The following is a 25,026-nucleotide window of genomic DNA, read 5'->3' as shown; positions in this document are numbered from 1 at the left end:
TTGGCAAACATTTGGGTATTTAGTTAGCCCCAATTAGTCGATTCTTGATGTAAAAGATGTTTTACAAAGCCATGTGGGTTTTTCTTCCTTTTAAATTGGTCCAAAGTTCCAAAAAGACACAAAGTCCTGGTCTTCATACATCACATAGTAATATCTAAGTTGGTTTGTGCCACAAAATGTAAATATTAAATTAAAAAAATTACATAAATTACATATCCGTATTAAGATGTGCTAAATATGTGAGAATTGACCTGGCACAAAATAAATTAAGACTGTAGAATGTCAAAAGGAAGATTTTTTTAAATTAATTTATTTATTTATATAAATTTATTTATTTATTTTATTTTTGGCTGAGTTGGGTCTTTATTGCTGCACACGGGCTTTCTCTAGTTGTGGCGAGCAGGGGTTACTCTTCGTTGCGGTGCAGCCTTCTCAATGTGGTGGCTTCTCTTGTTGTGGGGCACGGGATCTAGGGCGTGTGGGCTTAGTAGTTGTGGCACATGGGCTTAGTTACTCTGTGGCATATGGCATCTTCCCGGACCAGGGCTCGAACCCATGTCCCCTGCATCGGCAGGTGGATTCTTAACCACTGCACCACCAGGGAAGTCCTCAAAAGGAAGATTTTTATTAATCACTAAGAAAAAAAAGAAAAAAATATTTTCCTACAAAACTCACTTAAGGATATTTCATGGAAAACTTAACCAGTAGGTTAGACTACTGGGTCATTCAAAGTGAGCTAGAGCTCAAGAGTCAAGTATCTGTGCTTTTAGAGCTAACATGTAATGTGGAAGACTGAAGGGCTTAGGTAACCGTGTCAGATTGGGAGCTATTATTACTACCACGTAGTTGAATATTAACAGGATTCAGCTATCCTGTATGTTAGTATAAAAGTTAATCTTTGTATGGCACTAATTTTTGTAATTTTTAAAATAGCTAGCACTTCCATACACCCTTCTAAGGAATATAATTACATGAATTAGAACAAGGCCTACTGTTTTTGGTCTTGAAAAGTCCCTGGTTAAAATACAAATCCTCCTAGAAAGGGTACCACTTTGGGCCATTATCAGTTGGCCCATCCATACACCCTTCTAAGGAATATAAGTACATGAATTAGAATGACCTTTATCATTGTCCTGAAAATTAGCCAGTTAATCCTCCCTTATGAAGACATGGCATTATTTTATTCTCATTCAATGAAATACTCAACTCAGTAAGTATTTACTCTGAATTTACACAGTTGTTCAGCACCGTGTGAAATGTGAGACACAATAAAAGAGGGTTTAATATTTTTGGATACCTTCCCTGGCCTTAAGAGTTTACAGTCTCATTTTGGACAGGAACAACAACACGGTACATTCAAAACAGGTAGGAGTCCATCTTCCCCCTTTGAGGCTTCTTATCTCTCTTCTCTGTGGCCCTGGGGCCTTAGTTCCATTAGAGCCTTGCTTTCAGCCTGTTGTCATCAAACAGCACAAAGCTGATAGTGGCCCAAGTTGGTGCCTTTTCTAGGAGGATTTGCTTTTTAACCAAGGACTTTTCAAGACAATAAAAAATAAAAAGTGGACCTGTGTAAACAAAATTAAGAAAACTGATTTATTCTTAGGGTTCTGATTTGTCTATCTCAAACTATACAATACAAACTGCTTTTACTCCATCCATAATCCTGTCACTACCCTGCTTTTAAAAGCCCAGTTTGGTCTCCATACCGTCTACCCTAGCCTACAGGGTAGACTCCAAAATTTTTGGCTTCATGTTCCAGGCATCCTTGAGCCTCATTTTTCTTACTTTCAACCAGACATACTACTTTCCAGCCTCACTGCACTTTCCATTTTTCCATAAACAGGCCAGGCCCTTTCACAACTCCCTGCTTTGCCCGTTTCCACTGCCCAGGATGCCTTTCACCCTCTCTCCTCTTGTCGTTTTGGAAACTTCCTCTTTGAGACCCAGCATAAACCTCAATTCCTCTGTGAAGCTCTGAATATTCCAGAATTCTCTCAAATGTCTTGTTTCAACTGTTGTCGCAGCACTTTGTACGTTGTTATAGTACTGTTATAGAAATTAGTTTTGAGACTCTTCTCCTTCTGGCTTCTTGATGGCAGGACCTGGTATAGTGTCTGGCATACTGAGTCTTTCAGTACATGCTCCTTGAATGTTTCCGCAGTTAGAAAGATCAACAGGTTGGCATATTTAGTTTTATTTGACATTGTGTTCTCCTACCTCCCCTCCCCCCCAATACCCACAGGTTAAATAAAAACTCCCAACAGGGGATTTACAAGGTTTACTGTTGCTAATTTAACCAAATTTAGAGGTTTGTTCTTAGGATTACTTCATTTTAAAATTTGCACTCATGTACTATATTGGTAGAAAAGACTGACTTTTGCCAATATTGTTCTCCTAAAATGTCTTGAGACAAAACGTATGAACCAGGATTTGGTAAAAGAAGTGGCTTTGTTTAGTCTATAAATTACTGGGTTAATGATTGATGGGGGTTGGGGTTGGTCCTGGGAATTGTGTTAGGGAGAAGTGTTAGTTACCTTCCTGTTTCTTGGCCTTAGAACGTACCCTTAACTCGGGCTTCGCTGGTGGGACAGTGGTTAAGAATCTGCCTGCCAATGCAGGGGACACTGGTTCGAGCCCTGGTCTGGGAAGATCCCACATGCCATGGAGCAACTAAGCCCGTGCACCACAACTACTGAGCCTGTGCTCTAGAGCCCGTGAGCCACAACTACTGAAGCCCGCGTGCCTAGAGCTCGTGCTCCGCAACAAGAGAAGCCACCGTCAACTAAGACCCAATGCCGCCAAAAAATAAATAAATTAATTTTTTTAAAAAAGAATGCACCCTTAACTCTAGCCAGCCATCTTAGAAAATGCTCCTGGTAGGAAGGTAAAAGGATTTGCAACTACATTACTGAGAAAACTATCAAAACACTCAGTATTGGGTCAGCTGTGTCCTTGACATAAGAGAAACAATTTATAGCTCAACCGAATGAAAAACTCATTCTTCTTTCTATATAAGCTCTTTTTCTTTTCCTTTCCTATCTTAACGTCATGACATTCTAGCACTAAGCATAATGGCATGATTCTATTTTCCTCCATTTCGGGTTACTCTTCTCGCCTTGCAACCCCTCCTTATTCCTTTATCGCTTTCAAAGTTTCCATTCTCCGTTCCCTTACTTTTACTCCCTCCCTCTTTTTTCCCAGCTAGCTCACCCCGCCCCTCACCGTCACCACCTTCCCTCCCCTTCAGGCTCCTTCCCGCTCCTTCTCCCGCCACCACCCCTCCCTGCCCGCCTCGCGTTCGGGAAGCTCCAATCAGGAGCTCCGAAGGTGTCTCGAAGGCCCGCCCCCTCCTCCCTTTCCACTTCTCTGCCCCCCCTTCTCCCTCCCCCACCCCACCCCCACTCAAGTCCTGCGGACCTGGGGGCTTCGGGATCTGGGCGCTATGAAAAGTGTCTGCTCAGTCACTTCCGGTAAGGGCGTTGCGGCGCGAAGCTTCCCGCGGGACCGTTTAGGAGGGGGTGGAAGTAACCGGTGGGCCGGGGGAGGAGAGTGCTGCCTGGGAAGGGGAGCGGGAGAGGGAGGGGGAGGGAGAGCAAGCGCGAGCGTCTCGGGCGCCTCAGCGGCCCCTTTCCCGCCGCCTCCCCACAAACCAGCTCCCCCGCCCCCCGGCCGCCTGCAGTGCTGCTCTCCACCCCCCACTCTCGCGGACTAACACCGCCCCTCCCTCGCCGCCGCGTGACCGGAAGTGGCGCCATCTTTAGCTGCCTGTGCTATTGACAATAACAAGCTCCGGTTCTCTCCCCCTCCCCCCTCCCCCCAACCACGGCATCTCCCCTCCCAGAGAGAGGGAGAAAAGGAGGAGGAGCTGCAGCCTCACAGACTTACTGAGTCGCTCCTGCAGAAAGGGGGGAGAGAGCCCGAAAAGCAGGGGAGGGGGACGGCACGGCCGTTTACCTGTCTGCCTCCTCATTCGCTCTCCCCCCTTGTTCTGCTCACTCCTGGTGTCAGCCTATCTTCCTTCCCAAACCCTCCCATTCCCCCGGTGGAGCCCCCCCTTCACTTTCCTTCTCGTCCTCTGTGTTTCTCCTCTCTTTCTTCCCTTCCCCCTCTAGCATTGCCACCTTCTCTCCTACACGCACTCAGGCATATAAACGTAGGTTTTTGATGCTCGTCTGCCTGTTGACCCCGCTATTTTCATGTTTCCAACAGGTTTTTCTTCCCCCAATCCCTCAGCTGCTGCTGCTGCTGCTCAGGAGGTCAGATCTGCCACTGATGGTAATACCAGCACCACTCCGCCCACCTCTGCCAAGAAGAGAAAGTTAAACAGCAGCAGCAGCAGTAGCGGCAGTAACAGTAGTAACGAGAGAGAAGACTTTGATTCCACCTCTCCCTCCTCTTCCACTCCTTTACAACCCAGGGATTCGGCATCCCCTTCAACCTCGTCCTTCTCCTGCCTGGGGATTTCAGTGGCTGCTCCCAGCCACGTACCGATACAGAAGAAGCTGCGTTTTGAAGACACCCTGGAGTTTGTAGGGTTTGATGCGAAGATGGCTGAGGAATCCTCCTCCTCCTCCTCCTCATCTTCACCAACTGCTGCAACATCTCAGCAGCAGCAACTTAAAAATAAGAGTATATTAATCTCTTCTGTGGCTTCGGTGCATCACGCAAACGGCCTAGCCAAATCTTCTACCACCGTCTCTAGCTTTGCTAACAGCAAGCCTGGCTCTGCTAAGAAGTTAGTGATCAAGAACTTTAAAGGTAACCAAGGCCAAAATCCATAATCACCTAAGGATTTGACACTTGAGTGGTCACGTGCTCTATTTATGTTAATATATTAAACAGTATAGAGGTGGCCTAATGTTTTATGCATTATCAGTGAGGTGGAGGGAGGTCCTTTTTGGGTGGAGAGTTCATTTTCCGGGGGTGGTTAGTATCCTTGTGCTGAAGCAGACACCAGGTGTTTCTGTGCAGTATTTTGAGGTTTGTCTCAGCCTACTGTATCTAATCTGTTATTCCTTATAACATTGACAATCGATATGATTGATCTGGATTTTACAGGTGAGAAATTTGTATTCTAAAAAGGTTTATTTATTTCAGGTGCATAGTGAACCTTGGCACTGCTGGGATTTTTATTTTTATCATTCAGTAGGCCACGTTATCTAGTCCCTAGAAATGCAGGTAGGACTAGTGATTTTTTTCATGTTCAAAGAAGACTTATAGTTAGATTTATAATGTTGAATACTACACTCTTGAAACTCACTGTGGAAGCAATAGTTGGAGAAAAGTATTTATGATCTCTTCATTTCTTTCCAAAGGTAGGGTTTGGAAGTGAAAATACTGTGTATACACAGTAGTAACTCTGTGTACCACTAGTCTAAAGATAGGAACAATTACTACATCTTTTTTTTTAAAATCACTGAAATGGGTCTTAAAGTACTGACCTGCAGCTTTTAGGAAAATTTGCTCATTTCAAGTTTTTGAGATATGTGCTTGAGAGTATTGTGAATGCATTGATGCAAATGTAAAATCAACAAATTTTTAAAGTAACTGAGCTGAATTACTTTTTAATCTCTTGAGTGTGTTTCTGTTTCTCTGACTTTTTCAACACTCTTAACTGGCAAGTAGTGGATGCTAAAATGTTTATTAAATGTGCAAGTAAAATGAATGAACTAAAGTAATATTTACCAGATCAGTGCCTTGCGGCTAAATATTAGTATTGAGAAAATTAGATTCTCCATGCTTGTATTTTCAACATTAGTGTGGAAATCAGTAATATGCTCTATTTTGTCTTAAGCATTTGTATACTGGTTTCAGAGATTTTGTTTGGTTTTTTTTCCTCCCCCTCCCAAAATAAAAACACATTATTAACATATCTGGATGTATTAATTAAAAAATACTCATTGCTGGTCAATGAAGTTTAAATTAAAGCCTGGATTAAGATGTTCCTTTCCATTCTGAAAGTGCTACATAGGTTCTGGAGTTGTTTGGATGTTTTAATTTTTTTTATATTTTACTCTGCTCATAAACGCAGTTTAAATTATAACATGAATTAAGATGATTCTCTTCATTCCTGTAGATGCTACATAAATAAGGGGGTCAAACAGACCTGAGTTAGAATCCCAGTTTTACCATTGACTAGCTATGGTGACCTTGGGCAAGCCTTACTAAATGAGTCTTCCAGCCTCAGTTGCAAAATAGGAATAATAATACTTTCCTTAGGACATTATTAGGAAAATTAAGATGTTTATAAAGTACCTTGTACATAGTAGGCACTCAGTATTTTACATTTCAGGTACAAAATTCATGTTGACTTTGGTTTACACATAATGGAATGGATCAGGATTGTTATTTTTTTACTTGTCATTCTTGAATTTTTATTTTTTGAAGCAATTCAGTCAATAGCAGGAAAAAACCCTCACCTTCAGTTTTAATAGGTGAGTCAAAATGACTTACACAGTATTCTGGCATTTCAAGTTTTTTTCTTTATACTAAGCCTGAATATAATGGTTACTTTAATAGTTATATATAATACTTATAACAATTTACCCTTAAAGAGCAGTAATACTAGTATTTTATGGATCTTTTCATTACTATATCCTACATATTATTCTGATTATCAACCTTTTACATATCATCTAGATAAGCCTAAATTACCAGAAAACTACACAGATGAAACATGGCAGAAACTGAAAGAAGCAGTGGAAGCTATCCAGAATAGTACTTCGATTAAGTACAATTTAGAAGAACTCTATCAGGTATGTATTAACTTGGATTACCAGATTTGGTTAGTGTAAATTGAGGTGAAATGTATATGGATTTTACTTTCTGAAATGGGCACTTATGTAGATTTTTGGTTCCCTTCTAATTACAATTTCTTGATTAATACATGCACTCTGTTTTATAATCAGACCATATATTCTGACATAAACTATGGGTACAGTCTTATTGGTATAAATTGGGCTTATCTTGGACCCTTCTAATTAGGATTTACAGTTAGGAGTACCTTGCTGTAATAAGTTTGACCTATAATAGAATCCTATAGCCTGGATCCCAAAGATGATTTCTGGTGACATGTCATTCTGTTGTGATACTTCTTGCTAAGTGGTGTTACCTATATAGGAAAGCCCTCAAGAAATGCAGATATTCTCCATATACTTTATTCTACGTCTTTGCTGTTAGCATACTTTTGCCATTTCTTTCTCTTGTTCTTTATGTTTGTCTTTTCTCCTGGTCTACAAGACATACCTTAGCCCAAAAATGATCAGCAGGTTTGTAGTTCAGCAACTTGGTCTGAGGTTCAGGTTTGTTTCTTTTGCTTAACAAATGGATCTGTATTTGAAGTGTTGAACTTAAATATACAATTAAGGGCAATTCCTGATTTAGACTTCTTGCTACCAAGATACTTTGACCTACTGTATTTTTGCCAAAACCAATTCAAGAAGTTACTTTCCATTATAGCGTCAGCAGTTTCATATTAAAAAAAAATCCGGGCCTCCCTGGTGGCGCAGTGGTTGAGAGTCCGCCTGCCGATGCAGGGGATACGGGTTCGTGCCCCGGTCTGGGAGGATCCCATATGCTGCGGAGTGGCTGGGCCCGTGAGCCATGGCCGCTGGGCCTGCGCATCCGGAGCCTGTGCTCCACAACGGGGGAGGCCACAGCAGTGAGAGGCCCGCATACCGCAAAAAGAAGAAAAAAAAAAAAAAATCCAATGGCTTGAGTTTTTCTATTGATGAGTACTTTGTAAGAAATTATGTTGGTTCTGTTTATCAGAATTCATAGTTTTCATCTATTCATTTTAGTTGTAGAGATAGTATGGTGATGGACAGTGGATTAGGAGTCAGAAGACAAAGGGATCTAGTTTTGGCTCTTACCCTTGTGGTCTTGGGCAAGGTACTTAGCTTCTGTTTCCTCCTTTGTAAATGGGGGAAGAACTCCTGCTCTATCTACCTCACAGCGTTGCTTATAAGACTCAAATAAGATGTTTGTGAAAAACACCTTGAAGCACTATGATAGAAATATAAGTTGATGTTATCACTAGTTAAACTTTTTCGTAAGGCACAGTATGACTTTTTCACTTGTAATAGGTCAATTAAGATCAGCAGTTTCTGCTGCTGTTTAAATTTAATGCGTCAATGCATGCCAAACACTCAGAACGGTGCCGAATACATAGTAATGATGCTGTGTACTATTATAAGCATTATAATGCTATGTAAGTGTCAGGTAGTAGTCAGTAGTAGTACTAAGGTATTAAGGATAAGCCCACCTCATTTGGCTATGTTGGTATATTACACATGTGGCTCCTGAGTTGTACAGTAATAAAAGCAGAATTACAGTTGGAAAGGTCTTAAGTGATTATGTGGTCCAGTATCTTTTCTTCGTATAGTGTATGTGACAGCCTACAAAGTAGGATTATCTCATTTAAGCATTATAGAAAACCCTTTGTGAATTAGATAAGGTAGTAGTTGTCATCCCTACTCTATTGATGAGGAAATGGAGTCTCTGGGACTCCAAAGTCTAGAGTCCTGTATTGGCAGAGCAGGGCACTTAAACCGAGATGCCCAAGTTTTTAGTCCAGGGCACTTTCACTAATACACCACAGCACTTCACATACCTCTGTAGTGAAGTGTTTGAAGCAAATAGTCTTACTTTAGGAAAAGAAACTCTGTCATCAAAGAAGGTAATTTTTTGGGGCTTCCCTGGTAGCGCAGTGGTTAAGAATCTGCCTGCCAGTGCAGGGGACATGTTTTTTTTTTTTTTTTAAAGACAGTTGGGTCTTCTTACTTTTTTTAAAAAAAATAATTTATTTATTTATTTTTGGCTGTGTTGGGTCTTTGTTTCTATGGGAGGGCTTTCTCTAGTTGTGGCAAGCGGGGGCCACTCTTCATCGTGGTGCATGGGCCTCTCACTATCGTGGCCTCTCTTGTTGCGGAGCACAGGCTCCAGACGTGCAGGCTCAGTAGTTGTGGCTCACGGGCCTAGTTGCTCTGCTGCATGTGGGATCTTCCCAGACCAGGGCTCGAACCCGTGTCCCCGGCAGATTCTCAACCACTGTTCCACCAGGGAAGCCCGGGGGACATGGGTTTGAGCCCTGGTCCAGGAAGATCCCACATGCCGCAGAACGGCTATGCCCGTGCACCACAACTACTGAGCCTGCGCTCTAGATCCCACGAGCCACAACTACTGAGACCCCGTGCCACAACTACTGAAGCCTGCGTATCTGGATCCCATGCTCCGCAATGGGAGAGGCCACAGCAATGAGAGACCCGCGCACTGCAGCGAAGAGTAGCCCCCGCTCGCTGCAAGTAGGAAGAAGCCCGCACACATCAATGAAGATCCAATGCAGCCAAAAATAAATAAATAAATAAATTTTAAAAAAGAAGGTAATTTTTTTTCATTTGTGCATGTATATGGTGTTTCTTTGGATATGCTGGTGTACAGCATCTTTAATTTCAGTAATGTGTTACTTTACATATTTCATATTTCTGACATTTAAAACATTTTTATTTATTTATTTACTTATATATTTGGTTGCTCCAGGTCTTAGTTGCAGCAGGCGAGCTCCTTAGTTGCGGCTCACGGGCTCTTTAGTTGTGGCATGCTAACTCTTAGTTTCAGCATGCATGTGGGATCTAGTTCCCTGACCAGGGATCAAACCTGGGCCCCCTGCATTGGGAGCTTGGAATCTTAACTGCTGCGGCAACAGGGAAGTCCCCATATTTATAACATATTGATTGTAGTTGCTAATGAACCCTATTTACTTTACCTTGAATACTTTTCTAGAGCTTTTGGGTTAAAAAAATATTTTTCCTGATAAATTGATTCTGTTAAATCCCTTTGTGTTTCAAGAGCTCATAGCTCACATTTTTTTGTGTTTTTCCTTTCTTGTACTTCAGAATTTTTACCTGCTGTTGTTCAGTTGCCTTTCTTTAGCCTAAAGTTAGTGTTACAACTTTTCGCTCTTCATTTTTCATAATACTTTACTACTTCTGTGATAATAAATTCAAAAGCATTTGTTTCTAGCTCTTTTGCTGTTTTTGATCTTAATTTTATAAATGCTCCTTGGGATTGTTCTCAGAAAGATTATTTTGAGGTGTTCAAGTTCAAAAAAGAGGATAAAAGGATAAAGGGAGTAAAATTATTTCATACCATCTGGATTTCAGGTGCTTGTTTGATTTTTAACAGGTTGAAATGTAATTTAAAAGTACTCTTCTAAAATTGAAACAATATAGAAGTATGTAGTGTACCAAACAGAAGTTCTCCAAACTCCTCATCACCCCCACCCCGTCCCTGAAGTAAACACTTACTTGGCATATGTCTATGCAGAACTTTTTTCTATGAATGAAAAACCATTTTGCTTTAAGGCTTAAGCATGGAAGTCTTCCCTAATGTGGATTGCATATACTACCTCATAAGTTTTTAATTTCTAGAAAAGAACGTGCTGTTCTGAGTATATTTGCAATAAGTAAATGTTGTCTTTTAAAAGTGATTTAAAGTGTGGCTTGTACCTGAGTTTAAAAATTATCTTTCCTCCACAACCTTGAAATCCTGTTAAGAGTGAGGCAGTGGTTCATGTTGTTTTGGTTTGGGGTTTTTTGTTTGTTTGCTTGTTTGTTTTTGATTGACTACAGATAGGAGTATGGTTAAATGCACTGACTTTTGAGTTGTTCAGCCTGCCTTAGATTTGAGATCTGCCACTCATGATAACTTTGGGTGAGTTACTTCTCTAAGCCTTGGTTTCCTCATTGCAAAATGGGGAGACTACCTATATGGCAGCGTTGTTCATTTGTAAATAAAATACTGCAAAAACGTACTTACTACACTGCCTGCTGTATGACCGTGTCATCAATGATGATGATGATAAGTAGTACTTGGGTCTTTAAAAAAGGTATGTTTAAGATTATGTTTTATTATACAGCTCTAAAGCCACACATGTTTTTAAATTTTTTTTTTTTTTTTTTGCGGTACGCGGGCCTCTCACTGTTGTGGCCTCTCCCGTTGCGGAGCACAGGCTCTGGACGCGCAGGCTCAGCGGCCATGGCTCACGGGCCCAGCCGCTCTGCAGCATGTGGGATCTTCCCAGACCGGGGCACGAACCCGTGTCCCCTGCATCGGCAGGTGGACTCTGAACCACTGCGCCACCAGGGAAGCCCCCACACACGTTTTTAAATTCTAAATCCACACTGGGCCAGAACAGCTGGCTGATAAATAGATTACATCCCAAATATGCATCAGAAAACATCATTAGCCAAATTGAAAAAATAATAGGAAAAGAGAACTCTCTAGGAACAGTGTCCCTCTGCACTGCTCAAGAATGTGTCTTGTTTTTTTTTTATTTTTATTTTTTTTTGCGGTACGCGGGCCTCTCACTGTTGTGGCCTCTCCCGTTGTGGAGCACAGGCTCCGGACGCGCAGGCTCAGCAGCCATGGCTCACGGGCCCAGCCACTCCGCTGCATGTGGGATCTTCCCGGACCGGGGCACGAACCCGTGTCCCCTGCATCGGCAGGCGGACTCTCAACCACTGTGCCACCAGGGAAGCCCCAAGAATGTGTCTTGTTTTTATATGTAGTATCTTAATAGTTGGAATCTTGGTTTTGGTGTGTGACTTTTTTACTAAGTAATATTTTAAGTAATGGGATTATTTTCCTCATGTTCTCAGCCTTGTGTGAATAGCTGTGTAGTGTTTTTAAATCAGCTACCTTTTTTGGAGCTGGCTGGTTTCTGTATGAGTGTTACATTTACTCTTAGTATAAAGTTTTAGCTATTATCTTTGAAGGTAAGCTTAGTCCATACTTCAATTCCGATGAAAATAATTTCATCATTAATAATGAGAACTCTTGTTTGGTTAGCTTTTTGTGAAATAAATCTTAAATAACGGAGCCTTTCAATTAATGATTCATTCATCAAGTATATGACTGCAAGACTGGAAGCAAATAGTGCATCCATCTGAGTATAGGTTATTTTCCATTGTAAAATCGGGTTTCTTAAGCAGTCAGTGGAGAGCAGGTAGTAGATTCTTAGCAGAGGTGACAAGCTATTATATTCTATGTTGATGACTAGGTTTTGTGTTCTGTAAGTTTAACCTTTGATGTGTTTAAGCTTAGTCTGTCACGTTACTATTACTCCTATTTTTACTGAATTGTTAATACTATCCCTGCTATTTATCCCAACTACAAATTCTTAGTCCTTGATAATTTGTCTTATTTAAGCTCTTTTTACTAGATGTAAAAAGAGAAATAATTTACGTTTCATTGTTCGGCTTCCTTTCTGCAAATTCTTAGTTTTTGATATATTTTGATTATCTTATTTTAGGCATTTTTACTAGATGTAAAAAGACATAATTTTGAGTTTTATTGTTGTATCAGTTGTTGAAAAGTTTTGTGGTATGCTTTTCTTTCTCTCTTTAAACATTATGGTTTGAAAAATAAGCCCCAACCTGTTAGACCAGTGACCAAAGTTCAGCACCCTGGTGGGAATTTAATTTCTTAAGTGTCTGTTGTTGCTAAATCAGAAAATTTTCCAGATTTCCTCCATTACCATTTATTTTTGCATTCTTTGTATTTTTTATCCTTATTTTAATCCTCTTCATTTTTTTATTCTAGTCTTCTTACCCTCATTTCCACTCTTTTCCTTGTCCCAAATGCAAGCTTATGTGCCTTTGCTGTTTCTAAATCTTATATTCTGCAAATTTCAGGAACTATAGTTTTGCATTTAATTTGCTACACGTTTATATTTTCTTAGGAGTTTTTTTTTTCTTCAGACAAACATGTGTTTGATGCAGTGTATGAATTTTGGAGGAAAGGGGCTGGGATTTGGAGGAATAAAAGTTAAAACCTTATTAGAATGTTTTTATCTTATATCCGACTACCTGCAAAAAGGATTTAAGGCAGCATATTTAACCAGTAGTGATTGGGAGCTTAAGTAAAAAGATAGTTTTATTTAAGAGACTTATAGAATTATCCAGAATGTTTAATACAAATAGTTACCTGTGAAACAAGGTTATATTAGTTATAATTATACCAGGTCAAACTTCCAGGGATTTCCAGAGTGTTCAGTGAAATGTAAAATGATACATTTCTAAAAGTGCTTTTCAAAGATCTGGAATAAAATAGAGTTTACCTCAAGCTCCTCAGCAGTGATTTAACACTTATTCATGTTTCTATCCCAGCACCTAACAGGACAGAGTACTTAGTAAGCACCCCATTCTTGTTGAATCAGTGACTGCTTACTGTGTGCAAAGCTGGACAAATGCCATGGGCATATAGAGATCACTTAGTCCTTGCCCCTAAGGCGCTTTTATTCTAGTAGGCTCATGAAATTAGTAGTTTGTGACCAGCATTTTTTTAAAAAGGTAAAATAGAAAATATCGGAGTACATCACACATAGTAATGGTAAATACAGTTTCATGAAGATTTTGTTTCAATTACATAAAATTTATGTATAATGGATTGTGACATAAAATGTATTTCTTACTGTGGCTTGTCAAAAACTTTTGGAAGCCACTGGTTTAGGCACACATGATTGCTCCAAACAAACCTTGCTTGAAAGTGAGCAAAGCAGAGTATTTAGATCACGGGGTGTATGGAAGATTATAGACAGACATGAGAGTAAAATAATGGTAATATTGAGCCTTGAATGCCATGCTAAAAAGTATGGTGGTGGGGAAGATAGGGTTTTATTGGGGGAGGCAAGTACTTAAGTTTTTTGAACAGTTGGTATATTCATCTGGTTCAAAGCCCCAAAAGTATTACAGAGCATGTAGTAAAAAGTTTCACTTCCACTCCATCCTCCAACCCTGCTCCCCCAGCTAATTCCCCTCTCGACAAACATAATTGGGTGTATCATTCCAGAAACGGTTCATGTGTGTTAAAACAACTGTGTGGAGGTTTTTTAAATTAATTTTTTCTTTTCTTTTTTTTTTTACATAAATGATAGTAGACCATGCACCACACCATTCAGTCCTTTGTATTTTTTTATACCACTTATGGGATTTCTCCATAAATGGTACCTGAAGAGCTTGATGGAAAAGTTCTTAAGGAATGGAAATTACTAGATCTGGTCTATATGTTAAGGAGTCAAGGCTAAATTAGGGAAGCAGGATGTTCTCTTCCATCTTGACCTTCAAAACTCACCTTAGATCCTCCTGCCTTTCCCTTTCCTTCTGTTGTTGCTTCTCATATCTTAAACCACTCTCCAACTAAACATAGCTGAAGCTGTATGCATATGAAGACCAGCTTAATTCTCTTATTTCTCACTATTCCCATAAGCTCTTTATCTATTTCCCCCTGGGTCTTTGGGGCTCCACCTCTTTACTTGTGCTCAGGAAGCCTTTCCTGATTTGCCTCTGCCCTAAAGATTGGGTTAGGGACCTCACCTCTGTCTTATCCCCATCATAGCACCCAACACAGTGTATTGTAATTATATGTTTTCTGACCAGTTTTCTCCTTATGCTGTAAGCCCCTTCTGTGTGCAGGACACATTGCTAGTTATAGGTACATTAGTTTTCTGAATATTTACTATATTCACCTGGTTCAAAGCCCAAAAAGTATTAAAGAACATATAGGTACATCGTCTCTTTTTGTCATTAAGGAGAGTTGGGGGACAGGATATACACATTAAGAGATACAGTATTGACTCAGGGACAAGTCAGTGTGGTATGATTGGTGATAGGGCCAAATGAGTCACTGGTAGCCAAGGCAATTAAGGAAAGCTTATTGGAAGAAGTGGAACCTAGCTGAGTAGTAAGGGAATATGGTATCTGTGTAAGAAGATAAATAGATGCAATGAGAACTAATATATGGAAGAAAGAGTAGCACAGCAGAAGGGAATGGTGAAGGAGGACTCGGAAAAGTACTGCAGGTGGGAAATGTGGAGAAGGTGAAATACAAAGACAGAATCTAAGCAGGAAAATGAGAAATGCTGAGAAAATTAGTCACTCAAAAGGAACACCAAGATACAATGAGAAGACTACTAAAGGAGGAAGGGAGAGAGTCCATAGAGGACTAATGTGAACCAGTCAGGCACATGAAATAATCATAAACACACCCTTAGGCATTTGTGGCCTGACCCAAGGCCCCATGGAAAGTGGTGGCCAGCAGAGACTTAGCCTTCTTATACCTCCTTAGCTGCTATATCTAAGTGGTCTGCTGTTTCCTGGTAAGGTGTAGTGCCTTTCCTCCTTTGGTATAAGTGGTTTCCTTTAAGCTTTCTTTTCATTTGCTAGTTTATTTGCTGGACCTGCATGCTGGGAATATGACTTCCAACTACATATTTATAAAATTCCACTCCAACCAACAGGACTTGGATGGTCCCTTAGAGTCAATTTTAATGGAATTTTTGCCTTCTGTTGTGGTGAGAAAAAAATCCTGGTGTTATACTTAAGTCATTACTAGTTGGAATTGTAGATTATATCAGAGTTCATCCAAAGAGTTTTACCATGCCTGTTGTATTAAATTTGAAAGTCTTTTGATGCACATAAGAAGAAACTCACTGAAATTTCAAGTTTGTCCTTTTGGGATCTGAGTATAAAAGACCAATTCAACTATTAGAATGAAGTAAAAATTCAGTATTTCTTTAGTAATTAATGTTTATCCCATTGTGCAAATTTTAAAACCTCTATTTATTTAAATATTCTTAAGCTGCAATGTTGGAGAAAAATCCCTGTGTATAATTATATCATACTTATTATAATACTGCTAGCAATAAATTCTGCATTGCTCTGTTCAGGAAAACCAAAGAAAGTATAAATAAATTTTATTTCAGTGGTGGTTGGACCACCCAACCCATCTAATAAACAGTTGGTGAAATTATTTTCAAACTCAAAATGGAATTCTGCTTATGAAAACAATTAACATTTTTAAGAACAAGACAGAATTTATTTGTAGCAGTTGTTACAAATTGGTCTTCACAAGGTGAGAATTTGGCTTGATTCCCTCCATCCTTAACTTGTACTGCCACAATAAATGTATTAATTTGTGTGTGGGGGGGTTGGTATAGTACACTGGTTATGAAAAAAGTTCACTACCCACGTTGATATTTTGCTATTTTACCTTGTGTTTTATTTTATTTTATTTTTTTAATTTATTTATTTTTGCGGTACGCGGGCTTCTCACTGTTGTGGCCTCTCCCGTTGCGGAGCACAGGCTCTGGACGCGCAGGCTCAGTGGCCATGGCTCACCGGCCCAGCCGCTCTGCGGCATGTGGGATCTTCCCGGACCGGGGCACAAACCCGTGTCCCCTGCATCGGCAGGAGGACTCTCAACCACCGCGCCACCAGGGAAGCCCTTACCTTGTGTTTTAAATGGACGAATAATCCTTTTTAATAAGTCGACATGGTAGAAATAACAAATAATAGGAATTTGATGTAAGTAATCAAGAAATCCCCCCTCCCCACCCCATTCACTCCGTAAGAAAGTATGTGTTTAATTTTGCAGGCTGTGGAAAATCTCTGTTCTTACAAGATTTCTGCAAACTTGTACAAACAGCTGAGACAGATTTGTGAAGATCACATCAAAGCACAAATTCATCAGTTCAGAGAATATCCTTTTAAAAACAAAAAACCTTGTATTTTCATCTATCGCTCCCTCTCTGTCCCTCACTTTTAAACCCAGCTTGAAATGGAATGCCTGTGTTTTGTAGATTTATTTTTTGTTCATCTTGCCTCTAGAGTAAGAAGATGCAAAATTTGACTTTTTATCTCTAATTAGGGTCCAAATCTACATTGTACTATTAATGTAAATAAATAAAATGTCTTTATGTCTTTACTCTTTTTGAGGAAAGATAATTGGGAAATAATAAACTGAAAACACAATGCTCAGTTATGTCTAAGACTTGTTTTTTGTTGTTTTGGCCTAGCGGCTTGCAGAATCTTAGTTCCCCGATGAGGGATTGAACCCATGCCCCCTGCAGTGGAAGTGCAGAGTCTTAACCACTGGACCTCCAGGGAAGTCCCTAAGGCTTGTTGTTTTTTTTGTTGTTTGTTTGTTTGTTTTGTTTTTTTCAAAGACAGTTTTTTGGTTTGGTTTGGTTTTTTTTTTTTTTTTTTTTTTGCTGCTTTGGGTCTTCGTTGCTTGCATGTGGGCTTTCTCTAGTTGTGGTGAGCGGGGGCTACTCTTCATTGTGGTGCTCGGGCTTCTCATTGCAGTGGCTTCTCTTGTTGCGGAGCATGGGCTCTAGGCGTGCATGCTTCAGTAGTTGTGGCACGCAGGCTCTAGAGCGCAGGCTCAGTAGTTGTGGTGCATGGGCTTAGTTGCTCCACGGCATGTAGGATCTTCCCGGAGCAGGGATCGAACCCATGTCCCCTGCATTGGCAGGTGGATTCTTAACCACTGTGCCACCAGGGAAGTCCCACTAAGACTTGTTTTTAGAGGTATTTTTTTTTAGTGGAATCTAACATGTTTTTACAGTTTAAGAAGTAGCATTTTGTTTCATAATTAAGTGCTGTTTAGTTTCATTTAGTACCTAGGGCATTCCATATTGAAGACAAATGTGCTTTTACTTTGCATATATTACTTGTACTAAGCACTTTTAAAATATCCTTAACGTATATCTCACGGATTCATTGGATAGTGTTCTTTTTCTAAAGAAGATCGATAGATGTTGGCAAAACCATTGCAGACAAATGGTAAGATGGAAAAAGCATTACATTTCAGCTAAATATTGTAGTTAAAATTTCTGCAAATGCAGGAATGCTAGTTTTAAAAGCTTTGCAGTGGGGGGACTGAAACTAATTTTGGTTGAGTTTTCTATTTTAAAACTGCAAGTTACAGGTAAACCAGTATTTTAGAATGACTTGCACCTTATGATCATTTTTATTTTTGTAACACTTAAGCAAAAAGTATTTATCTCATTAAAAAAGTTACATTTTGCCTGTCAGTCTTGATGGCTATCCCACTCGCTATTTGGTTACTTGTGAAGGTGCCTGATGGTTCTACATTTTAGCTTATTCAGATCACAACCTTTTCCTTTTTCCCTAATCTGGTATTATTTTAAACCTTATATTCTGCAAATTAAAAATCTTAAATCCATCCCACCCACCCAAAATTCCATGTATACAATTTAAGGCAGTTTCACCCTGAGGACTGTTGCTGAGGAAAAATTGTATGCCCCTTTATTCTGTTTTTATTTTTAGTTGCTTCTCAGATTGCAAAGAAGTCATAGACCATTTTAAGTGTCTTTTTTTTTCTGGAAACTACAGCAAGAATTAAGGTTTATTAATAGTTTAATAAAAATGGTGTGGGCATATTCTCAGGTAGATGTGTTTATCTGTATGTTTGATCCTAGTAGTCTAGTATATATACAAGTAAACCCTGCAATCTTGTTTTATAAAATATTTCAGCTTCACAAAATATAAAAAAATGTTTGATTTCTTTTTTTCATTGGCAGATCATGATCAGGAGCATTTTTTTGTTTCTGGATAGGACTTACGTTCTTCAAAATTCAATGCTACCCTCCATTTGGTAAGGTTACCAGAAAAAAAATTATGAAAAGATTTGTAACAAATCATAGTCAAATCTTAATTACACTAATAGAAGAGAGTGATACTGTGAATATTCTCCTGAAAACTCATATTTGGCTTCTAGACTTCTGTTTATAGCAGTTTTACCTTGTTAATTATGTTTTGCCTATGCTAATATTGGAGATAGCTAACATTCCCTGGGCATATAATAACTTATGAAGAAGTTTCTGTGTTAGCCAAGGGGATTACAGTTTGCTCTGGATTGTCTGAGTGTGCATCATTTTGTTGCTGATCAAGATTTCACTCATTATCTTTTAACATTATTGTGGAAAATTCCATGGATACACAAAAACGGAAGAGTACAATGAGCTCTTCCCCCCACCATGTGCCTAGCATCTACCTACAGCAGTTATCAGAGTTTACTGATTTTTGAGTACTGAAGCCAGATGACAAATGAGCAATTAAGCCTTCATTACCAGTACAGTGAAGACCATTTTATAGCTTTGAACTAATTTTGCCTCTTGATTTGACCGAGGAAGAAATCCACCAAAGAAAATCATACAATAAAACTTAGTTATGGAGGAAGATGGGAATTTAACTTCAGTTTTCATTAAAGATAAAATGAGTTTCCTGTATGCTTTAATCTAATAATGTTATTTAAAATTAAATGTGTGGATTTTATACTTTTACAATTGCTGCTTCAAAGCCTGGAACCCTAATTAACATGTGGTGAGAAGTTAAGCAAGCCTCTCCAGAAGTGGTATTGTCGTCAATTAATTTAGATTATATATATTTTTTATTTTAGGGATATGGGACTGGAGTTATTTAGGGCTCATATTATAAGTGATCAGAAAGTCCAGAATAAGACAATTGATGGCATTCTTCTTTTGATTGAGAGGGAAAGGAATGGTGAAGCAATTGATAGAAGTTTACTCCGAAGCCTTTTAAGCATGCTCTCTGATTTGCAAGTAAGTCAACTACTTCACTTACTACAGAGCTGATTGCTATCCCTAATTTGATGTTTAAAAAGCAAGCTCAGGGAATTCCCTGGCGGTCCAGTGGTTAGGACTCCGTGCTCTCACTGCTGAGGGCCCAGGTTCGATCCCTGGTTGGGGAGCTAAGATCCCACAAGCCGCGAGGCATGGCCAAAAAAATAAAAACCAAACTCATAGTGCTGTTCCCATTAAGGGCATTCAATAAACATTTATTGGATAATTGAACTCCTTTATTTTGTTACCCCTTCCCAGATTTATCAGGATTCTTTTGAACAACGATTTTTGGAAGAAACTAACCGACTCTACGCAGCCGAAGGCCAAAAATTAATGCAGGAAAGAGAGGTATTTAAAAATCGTGATTAATAAGTCCACTGTGTCTCACAATAGACCCTACTTTATTGAACATAAGCTGCCCTTTGCATTTATCTTCCCAACATTATGCTGCTTTTCTCTCACTTAGGTGCTCCTTTCTTTTCTCTCTTCTTAAAGGCCAGAATTCTGGATCATAAACTCTACCTATAATTTTACATATGATTCAACCCTGTCACATTTGACAGGGCTGCTCCCAGGATCTTTTGGAGTTGACATTTTCTGAATGATTTATGGGGAGGAAAACAATAATATAAAAAACTATCTTTGTAGGTTCCTGAATATCTTCATCATGTTAACAAACGTCTAGAAGAAGAAGCAGACAGACTTATTACTTACTTAGATCAGACCACCCAGTAAGTATTACATGCTCAGCCTAATAGCCTTAACCTGTGTTGTTGAATCACTTAAGGCACTTTGGGCATCCCCAAACATGTTAGTAACTATTTTCAGGTGTCTTGAGTCTTTAACAATTGTTTTCATAATGCAACCTTCGAGTTGTTATTTTCCCTACTTAATTAGATTTAATCAAGGATTTGATAATTGGTTGTCTATATGTGTTTAGGATGTAATTAAAAAATAGTATTACAAGCTGATGTGATCTTTGAAATCTTCAGGCCGATTAAAATTCAGTGGGTGTTCATAGGAGAAAGTATTTCCGTGCTTTCCTGAATTTTACCAACCAAGGAGTTCCTATAAGCAGCACAGATAAATTCTTTACTTTCCTAATGAAAGCAGAGAAACTTGGGAAAAGCCAGCCATAGCAAGACCCTTAAAATATTTATTTTGTGATGTAACAAATTCTGAAATATGCAATGTTTTCCTTCTAGTCATAAAGTAGAGTAACTCTGAGCACAATAAATTTATACATAGGAATAGGAATATTGAAATTAACCTATAATGAGCTATTTGATTTTTCCCCCCAGGAGAGACTATAAATTTTCATCAAAGTCAAAGTCAATAGTTCTAAACTTTTTTTCCTTCTAGAAAGTCATTAATTGCTACTGTGGAAAAACAACTTCTAGGTGAACACTTAACAGCGATTCTTCAGAAAGGTAATTGGTAGTTTACAAATAAGAGATTACTTTTAAAATGGTAGCAGCAAACAAGTAGAAAAATTTTTAAAGGTTGCCCTTTTAAAAGTTTGGTAGCGTGTGGCTGCATTTCTGAGGAGGGACACAACCCCTTTTCCCTATTCATCACAGTATACTTTCAGGAGGTGCCTGTTTCCTTAACTTAAAGATACAGGGAGTGAGATGAGAGCAGACTACCAACTCCAGTAAAGAAACAGTGGGAATTGGGGAATTCTTGATTTAATTTTTAAGACTGCAGTAATAAGGAAATGCGTTCCTTTTTGCACTGAAATGTTTTTGTTTCTAGCATATAAAACCAAGCATTCTATTAATCCTAAGTGATCTATGAGTATACCCTGAATTTTACTTTGACAATGCTACAAATAGGCAAAAAAGTCTTACCTTTCTCTCCAGCCATCTTTTCTTTTGTTTAAGGTATTTTAGTACATTAATGCAGTTACACTTTTATTTCATTCTGAAAATCGAATACTTTAGAACTTCATTTAAACTTGGCCTATTGATGCATGGTTTTTGATATACCATAGGCCATATCCAATACTCTGAAATATATATACATGTGTATACTGATGCAAATATAATGTGGCTATTGCACATATGAGGTATTTATAATGTGTATTTATGTAAACCAATTTTTATAAGTTGGTTTATACGTCTCATCTACTATGCTAAATGGTACAATGGTACAAACCATTACACAATTTTTGTTTTTATATATAAAGTTCCCTATAGTTAGTTTTCACTTGGAAAGGTGATTGTTTCTTTGAGTTTAATTCAAAGCACATCTCTGTATTAAAATCTCAGACTAGTCATAGTTCAGACCAGTATCACAATAACTTATTTTTCATTAAAATATCTGACACTTTTGTTCACTTTTTTAATACCAAATGTTTCAAAATTCAGGTTTAAATAGCCTCCTTGATGAAAACCGAATTCAAGATTTATCTCTCCTGTATCAGCTCTTCAGTAGAGTTCGAGGTGGCGTTCAGGTTCTCTTGCAGCAATGGATTGAATACATTAAGGTATTAACATTAACCTGCTTTTTTTCTCTCTCATGGCTTATAATCTATACATCTAGAGTACATATCAGCAAGAATTTCTTATTTGTTAGATCCTTTTTTTTTAAAGTAATGGGCATTTTGAGAACAGTCAACCTGAGAATGATAGCTGTGTGGCAAATTAGCAATAAAACAGTTCTCTTCTTAATGTCTGATGTGATTTCTAGCTCCAATAATTATAGCAGTGAATGTGGAAAAAGGAAGAGGGCTTTTTTTGGATCCAAATTTCTTTCCTTTCTTTGATCTTACACTGAAGGCAGATTGCTGGTTTTCAAAAATTCAACCCGACTTCTTTAAAAGTAGGAAAAAGACCCTAGAGACTTCTACAATAATGCCCCATTATGATATTATATAGCCAGTGGCCATTACTTATTTTATGACTATAGATGAATGGTATCAGTCTGAATGTTTTATAACTTTATTTTTTTATTTTCTTGACTTCAAAGCCAGCTTTATCTTAATTTTTTGGGATTTTAAAGTATGTGTATCTACTTAAAATATGATTTGGGGGATTGTTTTCATTGCAGATAATTAAATTCTAATAAAAAGTCATTTTTGTTTCTTTAGGCATTTGGTAGCACTATTGTAATTAATCCTGAAAAGGATAAAACCATGGTTCAAGAATTGCTGGATTTTAAAGATAAGGTTGACCATATAATTGATATCTGTTTCCTGAAGAATGAAAAATTTATCAACGCCATGAAAGAAGCATTTGAAACATTCATTAACAAAAGACCAAACAAACCTGCTGAACTTATAGGTATTTCTCCAGTCCCTTTTCCCGGTTCTTTAATGTTCTTCTTTTACTCATAAAATTCCAGTTAACCTGAAATTTTGACAAGGTTTTATATATTAACACCTAATTTATTTGGAGTTGCATACTTGGTGGTTTCTAAGAAGCTGGATGCAAGGAATAAGTCCTTCATGCTAAAGAATATCTCAAAACCCACATGTCACAAACATGGTCTTTCTTTGTAAGACCCTATTTACTTTTATTTATAAAAAGCTTGATAGCTGTTTTACAAGCCTCCTGCAATTTAGAGGTGAGGCAGGGTGCCATTTCTTGAGGCCCACACATAGGGCTACAGGAAAGGATAGCACAAAATTACAGTTGCCAGTGAGAAAGGTAGAATGTCTAGGATGAAAATAAACCTAATAATCTGGGCCCATTTAGAGTAAAAGGTATGGTATACTTCAGTTCTCAGTTTTTCCCACCTGGGTACCCCTTAATGTCGAGGAGGAGGTAGCTGAGAAGGTCCTTCGCCAAAAGGATGAAATTTTTTTTTTTTTTTAATTTTTGGTTACGTTGGGTCTTCGTTGCTGCGCGCAGGCTTTCTCCAGTTGTGGCGAGCGGGGGTTACTCTTCGTTGCAGTGCACGGGCTTCTCATTGCGGTGGCTTCTCGTTGTGGAGCATGGGCTCTAGGCGCGTGGGCTTCAGTAGTTGTGGCACGTCGGCTCAGTAGTTGTGGCTCATGGGCTCTAGAGCGCAGGCTCAGTAGTTGTGGCACATGGCTTAGTGGCTCTGTGGCGTGTGGGATCTTCCCGGACCAGGGATCAAACCCATGCCCCCTGCATTTGCAGGTGGATTCTTAACCACTGCGCCACCAGGGAAGTCCCAAAAGGATGAAATTTTGTTGGTTTACTACTTACCCTTAAAATTTTTGCAAAATTTGCCTCTTACTCTGTAATGTATCTGGTTTGTTTTAATAGAAAAGGGTTTAAGATTGCCTACCATCAGTATAAAGTGAATACTCCAGAAGATGTGCCGTGTCTTTCAATGGCTTTGATGACCCCAGCACAGGGCTGTATACACCCCCCGCCCCCGGGGTACCCATATCCCGCATATCCCATTTTAGTAAGCATCAGTATGGTAGAAAGTACGTTAGATGTGGAGCCAGAAGACTTGGGTTTGAATTGAGACTCTTGTATTTTTTAGCTCTGTGACATTGAACAAGTCACTTGGTCTCCCTGACTTTGGAGACTGTTTTAAAAATGCATGTATACATGTGAAACATTGAAAAAGTCAGTATATCATACTCCTATTTGGTATTTATAGTGACCAGTACCTCATGGATACCCATGATCACTAAACAACAAACTTTCCCCCCATTTTAGCTAAGTATGTAGATTCAAAGCTTCGCGCAGGCAACAAAGAAGCTACAGATGAAGAACTTGAGAAAATGTTGGATAAGATTATGATTATATTTAGATTTATCTATGGTACGTATTTTTGTTTTAATATTTTTCTTTTAAAACAAAGCACTCAACAGAGAAACTAGCGAGTATAACCAACCTAGAAGGTATATTTATTTGGGGGTAAGCTATTTAAAATTCTGTTACATTCCTTGCATTTAATTTATTGGGGTACTTGAGGAATGTTACTTAATTGCCTTGCGCTTTGACTTTTCCACTATTAAGAGCCTTGAATTTTGCTACTTATTTTAATGTCTAGAGTATTGATGCTAAAGCTACTAGTTGACTAAAGCTTTTCTAAAGAAAAGTTAATTCAAAAGTTAACTTTTGAAAGGTTTGGCACAAAAATCTACCTCTAATGTTTCTTGCATTTAGCAAACTTGGATAAAATCTATAAATTTAAATAACTTGGAGTAATGGTGCGATTTATTAAGCACTTTGAGTTAATTTTGTCAAAACCTTATATTGGAGTATTATGAGAGTTGTGTTTTATTATTTAACATAGGCAAGGATGTTTTTGAGGCCTTCTATAAGAAAGATTTAGCCAAACGCCTGTTAGTTGGGAAGAGTGCATCTGTGGATGCTGAAAAATCAATGCTGTCCAAACTTAAACATGGTATGTTTGTCATTCTTTCTGTTCCTTTTCTTCTTTGATTTCTGAGAGAAAATGTTAGCTTAGTTTTTACTCTTTCAGTCAGTTGCCTCTTTTGTCAATCATTGTATGTTCGTATGATAAAAACGTAAATTTATTAAGCTCATTAGGTTTCCAACCTATTTACATATCCAGAGCTGTTGTGATTTTTTTAAAAATAAAGCATTGTTATTTTATTATTTGTATAAAAGTTTCCCATTTATCTTATGCCT

The 25,026-nt window shown here is 38.6% G+C and overlaps 1 protein-coding gene across 2 annotated transcripts in view; it reads left to right on the top strand.

The window, feature by feature from the left end:
- Positions 1–3,371: 3,371 nt before the first annotated feature.
- The window catches only part of CUL4B (cullin 4B), a 33,982-nt gene continuing 12,327 nt past the window's right edge, over positions 3,372–25,026 (top strand). For both annotated transcript variants that reach the window (XM_082610622.1, XM_082610621.1), the window contains exons 1-14: positions 3,372–3,470; positions 4,210–4,758; positions 6,640–6,755; positions 16,432–16,535; positions 17,552–17,621; positions 18,383–18,456; positions 19,261–19,423; positions 19,703–19,792; positions 20,093–20,175; positions 20,807–20,874; positions 21,814–21,932; positions 22,536–22,728; positions 24,085–24,189; positions 24,668–24,778. In XM_082610622.1, coding sequence (XP_082466748.1) covers positions 3,443–3,470; positions 4,210–4,758; positions 6,640–6,755; positions 16,432–16,535; positions 17,552–17,621; positions 18,383–18,456; positions 19,261–19,423; positions 19,703–19,792; positions 20,093–20,175; positions 20,807–20,874; positions 21,814–21,932; positions 22,536–22,728; positions 24,085–24,189; positions 24,668–24,778 — 1,873 coding nt within the window. In that variant the 5' untranslated portion in view covers positions 3,372–3,442. The remainder of the gene's footprint in view (positions 3,471–4,209; positions 4,759–6,639; positions 6,756–16,431; positions 16,536–17,551; positions 17,622–18,382; positions 18,457–19,260; positions 19,424–19,702; positions 19,793–20,092; positions 20,176–20,806; positions 20,875–21,813; positions 21,933–22,535; positions 22,729–24,084; positions 24,190–24,667; positions 24,779–25,026) is intronic.

The sequence above is a fragment of the Mesoplodon mirus genome (genome assembly GCF_964341445.2).
Source record: "Mesoplodon mirus genome assembly, chromosome: X".
Taxonomy (NCBI): Eukaryota; Metazoa; Chordata; class Mammalia; order Artiodactyla; family Ziphiidae; genus Mesoplodon; species Mesoplodon mirus.
Note: the sequence above shows the minus strand (reverse complement) of the source record. Positions and strands in the feature narration are given on the sequence as shown.